Genomic DNA, 12,579 nt, shown 5'->3' on the forward strand with positions numbered 1-12,579 from the left:
AAGAGTGGTTTGATAGCCTTTGCAGGATGACAAGCACTGAGAGTATTGCAGTAGTTCAACCTTGAGATTACAAGGGCCTGGCCAAGGAGTTGTGCCGCATGGTCAGTGAGATGGGGTCTTACAATTCTAATGTTAAATAAGGCAAATTGGCATGAGCGCTTTTTTCTTTACAATGTGGTCATTGAAGGACAGCTTGTCATCAAATATGACTCAGAGGTTCCTGGCTGTTTTGGAAGGAGTGATTGTGGTACTGCCAAGTTGGATAGTGAGATTGTGTTGCACCGTGGGGTGTGCCGGAAATACAAGTATTTCTGTCTTGGCCGGGTTCAGCTGGAGGTGATGCTCTTTTATCCAAGCTGAGATATCTTCTAGGCAGGCTGTAATGCGAGCTGCTACAGTGGTATTTTCTGAGTGAAATTACATGTAAATCTTGGTGTCGTCAGCATAACGGTGATGGGAGACGCCGATAGCAGTGCAGTCTCAGTGGAGAGGTTTCATTTGAAGCTGGACAGCTTGTTGTCCAGTAGTTTATTCTGGGATAGGAAGGAAGACACCTGGTCGAAAACTGCCCTTTCAATATAGATAGACATGTCTGTAAGTGTCTGTAGTAGAGGGGTCCAATGTGCGTTTCCTAAGAAAGGGCCTGACCTGGACCTGTTTGACTGTGGATGGAATAGTACTGGTGAGCAGGGAGGTGTTGATGATGTGTGTGAGTGCTGGCGTGAGTGTGCTGGATATGGCCAGAAGGACATGGGGGGGATTGAGTCGAGAGGACAGGTGGTGCACCTTGAGAGAAATCTGGTGACTTCAGTGTCAGTCAGTGGGGCGAATGGAGAGTTCAATGTTTTAAGTGAGGGTAGTGTGTTCCAAGGTCTGAGGTGCTAAAAATTGTTCGCTGATGGATGATATTTTTTCAGTGAAAAGGTCAGTGAAGTCCTCAGCAGTCAAAATGAAGGGGGTGAGGGAGGAGGGGGAAAAGAAGGGAGTCAAATGTCTTGAAAAGCTGCCGAGTTTTAGGTGAATTACTTACCTTGATGGTATAGAAAGATGTTTTAGCTGTGGTAACAATAGCTGAAAAGAGGAGAGTAGTGACTTATGACTAGTGGTGAGTAGTGTGGTCCATTAGGTCAACAGGATTTATTTCCTTTCCGCAAACCTGACTGTACTCCATTGTTCATGGAGGATGTTAGACAGCCAAGGGCAGGAGGGGGTGGGACGACAAGGTGTCGCTGGCAGTGGCAGCATTTAAAGATGCAAAGCTGGAGGGAAGAGAGGATGGCACTTCAGCATTCCCTCCAAAATAAACTGGTTGTGGTGTAGGTGTAGTGCATGTAGGGAGGAGCATGTTGAAAGTGATGAAGAAGTGGTCAAAAATGTGAAGAGGTGTGACTTAAACTTTATCTGTGGTGCATCTACGGGTATAGATGAGATCAAGCTGGTTTCCTGATCTGTGAGTACTGGCTGTGGCTAGGCGCGTGAGGTCAAATGAGGCAGTGAGGATGTGGAAGCCTAGGGTTTCTCCAGGTGGATGTTGAAGTCCGCAAAGACACCAAGAGGGCTGCCATCCTCCGGAAATTATGAGAGCAGCACATCTAACTCTTCAATGAAGTTGTGAATAGGACCTGGAGGCGGTAAACTACAACAACACTTAGCAGAGTAGGAGAAGTGATATTACCAGCGTGATTATTCAAATAATAAATTATCGCTTAGTGAAGATAGTGGAAAATATTTCCAATTATTGTTGATAAGCAAACCTGTTCCCCCTCCTCTTCCAGTTTGGTGGGGAGAGTGAGAGAAGGAGTAGTTTGTGGAGCGAACAGGACGAATCCACGTCTCAGTAAGACCTAGAATGTGTATCTCAGACTTGCTAGCAAAGCATGGGTGAAGCCTTGTTCACAGCTGACTGGCAGTTCCAGAGACCCAAAGAGAGAGACAGAGGTGTAGAAGGGGAGGTGTGAATGGGACACGCCTGAGAGTGAACACGTCCTGCCTTGCATCTTGGGTGAGAACACTGTCTGCTGTGGAGTAAAGGAATAAACTGAAAACACATGTTGTTAGTATACAAGAAAATAAAAGCAAAGGTATATTAAATATACTAAAGTGCTTTGCCGATGTCTTTGCTTGGTGGAGTAGCGCAGGTGGAGTCAGAGGTCTTTACTCTTGTCAGTCTTCACATGAAGGCTGACGCTACCGCTGGGACTGTGAGGCATCACTTAAGTATATACAAAACTATATTGTCTAGCAGTAACGAGTGGCTAACGGCATCATAATATGATTAACACATTACCGAACAGAAGAAAAACGCAAACACCTTATCACTCACTCAACGAGTAGATTAAATAAACAAGCACAAGCACAAATAATCTAAACTAACAGCATGCAACAGTCTAGGCAACAGTAAAAGAGGGTAAAGAGAAGACTTACTCTGCAGTCTTACTCTGACTACTGCAGTCTTCTACTGATTAATCGCATAATGAATACTTGCCATTTTAAATTATTACTCTTTACTTTCCATCTGCTTTCAAATCATAATTTAATTATCCTGACATTGATGTCAGTCAGAAAATAATGTGCATAATATGTTGTATTTTAAAAAATTATTATACAACGTATATTATTTTTTATACAACTTTAGGCCTACTTCTTAACACAAAGCATTTACAAAAAGCAGAGCTCCAAGGGAGTACACGCGATTCCCGGATCACTACATTCCTGGATATCCTGATAACTATTGTTGTCAGGACATTATGAAATATTTTACGATACTCTGCAATGTTGTGGTAATTTAAATCAGTCAGAGACCCGGGCCCATATGCAACATTTCAGGGCCGTAGCCAGCCTAGTGAAGGTTCCTTTTTTTTTTTAAGTGGATCTTATTGCCGTTTCCCCCCTCATTTTGTATTTAATTATGAGGTTCATATTCTTCATTTTGGTGCATTTTGTGCACTCATTTTGTGCTTGTCTGTTGGTATCTTAAAGGACCAGTGTTTAGTTTTTTGGAGGATCTATTGACAGAAATGCAATATAATATACATATACAACTATGTATTCAGAGGTGTATAAAGAGCTCACATAATGCAGCGCTATGTTTTTCTTACCTTAAAATGCGCTATTTCTATCTACATACAGCGCTGGTCCCCTTGCATGGAATGTTGTTGACATGTCGCCATCAGTATTGGGTAAGTTACTCTGGAAAAGTAATTCATTACTAGTGGTTTTCCACTCTGGCCCGCGAGATCCATTTTCCTGCTGAGTTTAGCCCCAACTCTGATATTAAACACCTGAACAAGTTAATCAGCGTCTTTAGGAATAGATGCATTCAAGTTAATGCGGCGCTGCGCAAATCTATCAGCTTGTGACATTTAAGTACCGCGACAGCGATTCAAGTGGAGATTGCTCGATGGGTATTTGAATCGATCTCGCGGTACTTTAATGCGACATGCCAAACAATCTGCGCAGCCCCGCATTAAATTGAGCGCGTCTGTTACTGAAGTCACTGATTAGCCTTTTCAGGTGTTTTATCAGAGTTGGGGCTAAATTCGGCAGGAAAATGGATCTCGCGGGCCAGAGTTGAGAACCACTGTCCTACATCAACCTTGATTAGAATTGATTCAAACACAGACATGAAATGGCTTATTTAATCCATTCAAATAAATAATAAATAACTACATAAATTATTCTTATTAATTGACCAAATTATACAAATGTCCGAAGGATACATTAAATCATAACACTTTTTTTATGACACATATCCACTATAGATTATGTGTCACAGTATTTAGTTCAATTACATCAGAAGTAACTGTAATTAAATTACAGAAAAAATACCTATTTCTTACTTTAATTTTTCAATGGAATGGTAATTAAATTACAGTAACTAATTACTTAGCAACTAATTATACCCAACACTGGTCGCCTTGTTGTTTCTACAATAACCATGACAGATGAACTGCTCAACAGAAGGCGTTTTGTTAATATGTTATGTCTTTTGAGAAAGAAACGAAAACATGACAACATCTTAATCATCTCCCAGCCTCTGTAGTGGCTCGACTAAACAACTACACACAGCACCTTTAATGAGCATGCTTTGTGGTGCACCAAAAATATTTACTACAATGTTCTCAAACTGAGAAAAACAGAAAAAAAATCTGATTGATTATGTTTTGTGATTGGCCGTCGCGTCACACCCATTGTCCGCGTTCAGTGTGGACAGAGAAATTTCATGTGGAAGGAATGTTATCGTGTCGCATTTGGTTAGGATGTGAACTATAATGATGGCATAGGCTTCCATCCTCCCTTGACCCTACAGAGAACAAGCAGGGTTGAAAAAATAGCGGGATTCATATATATCACATTAAACTTTATATAATGCTTAATTCTGATATATTAATTACACTGAATTGCTTTAATAATGCATGTTTTTCGGTGGACATTGCTTATGGATATTGTCATATGATATTTGCACAGAATGGCCTGTCGCCCATACATATGGCAGCTCAGGGCGATCATTTGGACTGTGTCAAACAGCTATTACAGTACAATGCCGAAATTGATGACATCACCCTAGACCACCTTACACCACTGCATGTGGCAGCACACTGTGGACATCATCGTGTAGCCAAGGTGCTCTTGGATAAAGGAGCCAAACCGAACACCCGTGCTCTGGTTAGTTAACACATAGTTTTTTAAAGACTAGAAATGAAATCATGCATACTCACATTATTTAAAATATAGCTATTTTTACATATGTATCGTTTACATATTTTTATATTCTTAGAATGGCTTTACACCTCTTCATATTGCCTGTAAGAAGAACCATATGCGTGTAATGGACCTACTCTTAAAGCACTCTGCATCCCTGGAAGCTGTAACAGAGGTGAGTAACAGGAAGATGGGACCTGATTTTTAAGTACAGTTTATTTACTTACACAGTTTACAGCTTTGTGTAATCTTATCATATAGAAATAATTACATACCACGTGGTCTCTTTGTGTGTTTGCATTCTATCTAACAGTCAGGATTGACACCACTGCATGTGTCCTCCTTTATGGGTCATCTGAATATTGTGAAGTTTCTGATGCAAAAAGGAGCTTCACCAGATGCCTCAAATGTGGTAAGAAACCAAGTAAAATTTCACAGTTATTGGTGGGGTCTTATATTTTCACAGTAAACAATATGATAAATATATATTATGTATCCTGTAATAGTAAACACTTCCAATATTGTCAGCTACTGGACTCGTGAAGAAGTAGTTGGTGGATTATAATACAGTGCACGCGTTTAAGGTGGCTAAGAATATTTCTATCTGTTTATGTAGAAAGTGGAAACACCTCTACACATGGCATCTAGAGCTGGTCACTGTGAAGTTGCAGAGTTTCTACTACAAAATGGAGCCCCAGTGGATGCCAAAGCCAAGGTATTGACACTAACAATGTAATGCTAGTTAGTACTGGGCATAAATATGTCGGGTAAAAAAAAACTCTTTGTAAAAATCTTAAACAAGTTTAGGCAATAAGACACATTTGAAAATCTCATGCTTTCTTTCCCCACCACAATGTAACAAACACATAATAATATAATTAAATAAAATGAAATGAAATGAAAAAGAATTAAGACATTAACCCACAAAGACAGAAAAAGAAAAAAGGGAAAGATGGGGGGATAATGATAATCAGATAATAAACAGGACATAACCAGTGCTTATAATATTCAATTATTACAGAGAAAACAAGAGTACTATTCAGGCTCAGTTAGACACGTTTCACTCTGTGATCTCCTTGTGTGTATGCTTCAGGAAACGAGAAACAAACAACTATTTCTTTCATAACAGTGCTACTACCTTTACCTCCACAGGATGACCAGACACCGCTACACTGTGCTGCCCGAATGGGCAACGACGAGATGGTAAAGCTACTCTTGGAGCACAAAGCCAATGCCAACTCCACCACAACAGCTGGGCACACCCCACTGCACATAGCTGTACGTGAGGGACACACACAGACTGCCAGTATCTTAATTGATATGAATGCTCAGCTAACCAAAATGACCAAGGTACAGTGTTGTCTTCAACCTTAATCACGGATCTAATGTTTAAAAAGTTTTTTTAAAACTTAGAGATATTTTTTTGTATCTTGCAGAAAGGCTTCACTCCCCTTCATGTGGCAGCAAAATATGGAAAGGTAGATGCAGAAGCATTGCTATTAGAGAGAGGGGCCAACCCAAATGCTGCAGGCAAGGTATGTCTTAACCTTTAGGGTTGCAAAGTTGTGTCTTGAAAGCTATTTTCATAAATCAATTTATGGTCTAGCATAGTTAATCATTGTTTGTATTACTTTCCAACCAATAGGGGTTATCAGTATCAAATGATCATGGGAATTTCAAGAGAGCAGGTTTATGCACAATCCACAAATTAATGCCATGTGTTTGAGACATTAAAGTATTTTTGTAAATATTTTAAATACAGAAACGATTTGATTTATGTGTAAATGACATTCATTTTTTTTGGAGAACCTCTTGATAAAGTTATTTGATGGTTTATTAGGTACCAAGAAAAGCATGTATTTAAAGGGACCTGCCACAGTGAAAGTTGGGGTAACCCTTTTTTCTGACAGTGTTTGCAATTTGGTAATGTAAACATAAGGGCAATATTATTGCTTTTTTATTAATATTATTAGTAGATGCTTTGTCGGAAGCACGTTTGTCCAAAATGTCCAATGTAGTGAATAGTGGTGGGCATAGATTAATTTTTTTAATCTAGATTAATCTAGATTAAAATGGCTCATTTGAATTCTGCCGAAGGCATTCAGAATATGTGTGCTAAAAGTAAGTCTTTGAGAACGGGTTTCTCAAGCCAGGTGGCGCATTAGACCAGGGGCTCATCTCCTGTTTCCAAAATGCATCACATACTGCTTGAGAAAGCTGTTCTACTATGATAATTGGTGATGAAAATTAAATTATGTTCAATAAGATGAACTTGTGTTTACTTCCGCATTAGCTAAGGGATGATTTGCGTTTAGGTGGTAGGCTACTTGAGACTGGAAGAGCTCCTACAGTGCATTTACATTTAGTCATTTAGCAGACGCTTTTATCCAAAGCAACTTACAAAGAGTTAGGGAGCAACAAGCGATACGTCATACAGGAGCCATAATACATTAGATCTCAATACAAAGTTACTGGTTTCAACTAAAGCTAGACCACTACCTGTTGAGAGAAAGTGTTTTTTTTAAACCAATTCCGCATTGCTCAAGGTGCAAACAACCTTAGTCTTGTCGATGTTTCTATTGGGAAGCTTCTTAAAAATTAATATTCCCTGAAGCAAACCCGGCGGCTTCATAGCTGCATCCATGTTAGCATGTCACGTATGATGCGGTAATTTCACAGTAACGTTATGTTGTGTTCAGACCAAACGCGAATGGCGTGTCAAGCGCGAGTGATTTATATGTTAATGCAAAGAGCCAATAGACCTACTTGCTGCGCGAATCGCGCGAATGAAGCCCTGGTTATGAGATGATGAGGCAGCTTCTGCTTCCGCGAATGACGCGAATCACGCGAGTTGAAAAATCTCATTCTCGCCCCGTACAGTGCAGTTAAGCTGGTATACATCCGCGCTAAAATATCAAGGTGAAAGTCATCATACCTTGTGTAGTATAGACCCAGCTCCCAACTCAACTTTGAGAATAGATTAACGGCGACATTTTTTTTATCGCGCGATAAGAGTCTCACTGCGTTAACAGTGTTAACGCCTGTTAACGGCACACCACTAGTAGTGAAACAATGAGTCATAGGCGGGATGACATATGGACTAGGATCCTTAGGATCATAAGCATTGTTTGTTCTTGTACCTGAGCAAGTTGTTTGTTGTGTGTATGGAGAGCTAGTTTGCTAACATGTCAGGGAAAGTCAGAAAGTTAAAGAGTTCCTCCTTGTCTGGCAAAGTGCACGCTCCACACGCCTGACTTTCTTCAATGAGACCTGCAATTTTTTTCTCCATATCTTTCTAATCAAACACACCTGTTTCAACTTCAAGACATCAGAATAAGGTGACCAGACGTCCCTGTTCCAGGGGACACGTCTGGTCACCTTATTCTGATGACTTGGAGTTGAAACATGTGTGTTTGATTAGAAAGATATGGAGAAAAAAATTGCAGGTCTCATCTTTCTAATCAAACACACCTGTTTCAACTTCAAGACATCAGAATAAGGTGACCAGACGTCCCTGTTCCAGGGGACACGTCTGGTCACCTTATTCTGATGACTTGGAGTTGAAACATGTGTATTTGATTAGAAAGATATGGAAAATGTGTAATATCTGCAGAACTAGGATTGGGAAACACTTCACATCAGACATTGTTTAATTTCAAAATACTGTAGCACGGGGAATTGGAAATGCTGGATATGCCCAAAATAGAGCGGACATTAGTGAGCTATTGTATTTGTTTCCTGCTTTGGTGGCTGGGGAGGCGAAGGCATGCCTACACACCATGACCCTCCTACAGGTGTTTCAGGTGGACATGCTTAAAAACCTGGACGTATGTTTGGGTGTTGACCCAGATCCTATTCGAATTTATACGTCTGGCCGTGGATGTTTCTCTCCATGCCACATGAGACAGGCAGGATCTTGGTCTCTCAATGCTTGCAATGCTGGCCAATGGAAAGACATTTATAGTTAACTTGTCAGACATAAAAACGTCTGATAAGATGTTTTAGCAGGACTTCCCTCTGGCTACTGCAGGCCTCATATTGAGGTTAAATCTTAAACCCAAGCACCTTATGTGACTAAAAACGACAGCTCAGGGCCAAACCTGTAATTCCATGGACTGGGCTACACTCAGCAAGTCATTTGTTGAATTAATCATGCAGATGCCCTGGAGTTGCAAGCAAATCCATGCACTACAATACATGATAGTGTGAGGTAACTTGATCCTTTAAAGGAGAGATGAATTAAGACATACATTTTAACCCATGCTTTTGTTATATACTGTAAGAGGGAATAGTATTCAAGCAAACATCCTGTAAGTGTCAGAACTAAAAACGCCCTTGTTACTTAAATTACAACTGTTATTAACACTAGGCCCAGTCGAACGGCAGGTCCTGGAATGCACCTAATGATAGGTTGAACACCGCCTCCACAGAAGAGAATCAACGACTACTTCACTAGCACCGCCCACTGGTTCATGCATGACAGTACTGGAGTAACACAAGTTGCGCGGAAACAGATTAAAAAAATCAATAAACATGCCGTTAAAGATCTCAAAATATTGTGCGGTAAGTGCCTGGATGTGGAAGAACACAGTCGCTGCATAACCTTCCTTTGGATTCCGACATTAGTAATCTGAGGTTAAAGTTTATTTTTAAAGATGTTCAATGTCATGTGGGTAAAAAAATACTGCGGATTCTTTCGTGAACAAAGGTACATGTTGACGCGGAGAGACTAAAATTAAAAGCAGTGCTGTGCCATTAATATTGGATCCGATAGGAACGGCGTAGCAACTATGCGCCACTATTACTTTTGTAGCGATCGCTTGATATGCCCTCAGCCCATTTCATACGAGATAAGTATACTCTTGGGACCTCTAGTCATTTGTAATAATTGCAGAGGTTAATCCCATGCGAATCGGTCATGTCTGTAATTTGTAAAGTAAAAATTCCCCCCAAAAGTGTCCTACCATATTTTGACGAACACCAAGGTCCTGTGATAATATTAATCCTGTGCGTATCGGCATCTCTGTGATTTGACTGGCTCATGTATAATTTCCAAGGTTTTATCCACCGTTTGCAAATAATGGAGGCTGTTTTGAAGTGTTCTGGTATTATTTCGGATGCTGGGTCATATTCATAAGTTACCGGGAGTCTCCCATTTGTTTTATTTATCATGGAAACTCTCGTAATAGTTGAGACCCACGATCGTGGTGATCTTATATCCGGTTTGTGATCAAGATTTCAAAATATTGTTCGACAAAGGATGATAATTGTGTTTTTAGTTGTCCATTTAGTTCGTTCATCTTCAAAACACAAATTTAGATTGTTTTGGTTAGTCTTTCTGAACGCCTATAGATATAGAAATGCAAATACCACTTTCAATGTGCAGAAAGGAAGTTAAGACATCGGTAAAATAGTCAGCTAAAACAGCTCTTGTGAATTTGCGCTGGAGACTGATACGGAAGAGAATAAATTATTGAATGAATATTGAATGAAATTATTGAAGTTATTTTTTTACAAAACAAAAACATATTTCATAAAATTTGATTCATGAATCAGATCCATAAATTTGAACCAATGTAGTCACATGGACTGTTTTAACAATGTCTTTACTACCTCTCTGCATATTTAGAGTGATAGTTGCTTTACTGTCAATAGGGGCTTTGCCCATCACAACTATGTGAAAATATTCTGGTCAAACTCAATCAGATGCTAATCATTAACTGTTGACTTTTTTGTCCATTTATATCTATTGCCTGTTAATCAGTTTTTTTATCTGCCATGTTTTTCCTCATTAGGCCGGACTTACACCATTGCATGTAGCTGTCCACCATAACAACCTAGATGTAGTGAATCTTTTGCTCAGGAAAGGAGGATCACCTCACAGTGCAGCTCGGGTATGACAGAGATTTCTATTTTTATTAATAATTATTTTTATAATAATTATTTTTGCCAATAAATACATCAAATGAATACAGATTCATAATCAGATTCTTAGAGATGTATGTTTTTTTATTAGGTCAGGATAAGTCAACACCATAGCCTTAATTCAGGTTAATTGGGTTGCTTTTATCTCCATGTCAAAAAGGGTCGAAATTAACCAAAATTGACCTAACAAAAGAAAATATTTTAACTTAGTATGTCTAATATGTGAAGTGTCCTTTTGTCATATCTCTTTATAATGTGCCACATTCAACTTGATATATATTGGCATTTACCTTGGCAGTCCAATTGGCTTGTAAGTGTAGTGTGTTCAATAGGTTTACAAGAATATACATATTGTTACCCACAAAGATAATATCACACATTGAATTGAGTTTGTTGGGTTTTGTTGCTCCCTTGTGTAAAACACATATGACTTTTTTGTAGCTTGAGCTAATCATAGAGTTGTAGTTGCGTTAGAACCTATGCGTGTAAGTGGTCAAACTGAAAACAGAATGAAAAAACAAAAATTAGCATTCAAATTTTACATAGGTGTTCAATCACATTTATACAATCCAGTCTTGGATCTCATTAACAAATATTTCAAATATCTTTTTAAATTCCACACAATACATTTGACAATAGGCACAAAATCCCCCAAACAGGCCCTGAATCAAACATACAGTATGAATATTAATCCTGTGTAATAACACAACATATATTGCAAGACATATGTATAAACATTTGAACGCAAGTGCATTATCAGGCGCTACGAAACACAAATGCAAATAACAATCTATATTACCTGCTTTAAACCATTGATATACTCATACAAAATAGCAAACATATTTTAGCACACTGGATACAAAAGCATTGAACGATAGTTCTTGAGATTAACAGATTTGAACAAATATTGCCATTGAATCAGCATGGTTTCTCTTTTTTACTTTCAGTTCCCTTTCGAGATAGGTCTCTTAACATTGCGTGAAACTGTAGGGCGATCCCCTTCTCCAAACCTTTACTGAAACCTTCCTGCACAACAGCAGTAGAAATTAAAATAGTACTGGCCAATGTTGGTCAAGACGGCATTTAGGGGGCTATAGAGTACACCGTCTGGACAGCATACCCTCAGAATCCTTCTAGTTCATTTACCTTCACATGGTAATGTTCCGGGCCCATCGACACGCATGGACACTGCCTGTTCTGCTTGGGTCTGGCCTATGCGGAGGTGGCTCTCTCTGAGTCTAATTGCCCGTACTGTGCCGTCCTCTGAGATTTTTTAGGCAGCTTCCCGCTCCTCCCCTCTGGGAAGATGAAGTGCCGGACCGCCATCAGCGCTCTCTGGCCCCCTGGTTTCCAGTCTTCTGCACTGAAGAGATCTTCTGTCCTGCGAAGGTAGTCTGGTTTGGCGCGATTGCAGCGCACCTGTGCCAGTCCCCATCTTCTCTTCGGTCCTAGGATCGGCTGCCGTCTAAGCAGTGCTGGATGATCCACATAGTAGGGAAAGCGTATGCCGCCTCTGGAGAGCTTGCCTCCGCTCTACACAAATGATCACCCTAAATGCCATTTCGTGCCCAAATTGTATGCTCTCTACATTTCGCTCGAGCAGATGGCCTCGTTGGACGCCGTCGCTTGGCATGCACCGTGTATAATTTGAGCTTGCAGGATTGTGTGACCGCTTCACGCAACTCCGACTATTAGCACCTTGCCTGTGTGACTTACAGGCAGTGCTTTGGGCGGTTTGTGCAGTTCTCTGCAGCAGGGTACTAGCAGTTTGACTAATGCTGTGTGTGTGTCAGCTAGGTCTCATAGGCAGTGAGCCAGTGCTTTATATGACTGCATGTTCACTGTCAATGTTGCCTTTCAGGTTATGACTCGCATGAGCCTGTGCCTTAAACAGTATGTGATCGTGTCCTTCAGTGTAACTGTCTTTACTGCTTGAGGATGCAAACATACTAT

General features: G+C 40.0%; 1 protein-coding gene across 1 annotated transcript in view; it reads left to right on the forward strand.

The window, feature by feature from the left end:
- The window catches only part of ank1a (ankyrin 1, erythrocytic a), a 189,045-nt gene that overhangs the window by 67,550 nt on the left and 108,916 nt on the right, over positions 1 to 12,579 (forward strand). The window contains exons 11-17 of the mRNA XM_056745123.1: positions 4,468 to 4,665; positions 4,778 to 4,876; positions 5,015 to 5,113; positions 5,318 to 5,416; positions 5,854 to 6,051; positions 6,138 to 6,236; positions 10,497 to 10,595. Of these exons, the coding sequence (XP_056601101.1) occupies positions 4,468 to 4,665; positions 4,778 to 4,876; positions 5,015 to 5,113; positions 5,318 to 5,416; positions 5,854 to 6,051; positions 6,138 to 6,236; positions 10,497 to 10,595 (891 nt within the window). The remainder of the gene's footprint in view (positions 1 to 4,467; positions 4,666 to 4,777; positions 4,877 to 5,014; positions 5,114 to 5,317; positions 5,417 to 5,853; positions 6,052 to 6,137; positions 6,237 to 10,496; positions 10,596 to 12,579) is intronic.

This window comes from Triplophysa dalaica, chromosome 4 (assembly GCF_015846415.1).
Source record: "Triplophysa dalaica isolate WHDGS20190420 chromosome 4, ASM1584641v1, whole genome shotgun sequence".
Classification (NCBI taxonomy): Eukaryota; Metazoa; Chordata; class Actinopteri; order Cypriniformes; family Nemacheilidae; genus Triplophysa; species Triplophysa dalaica.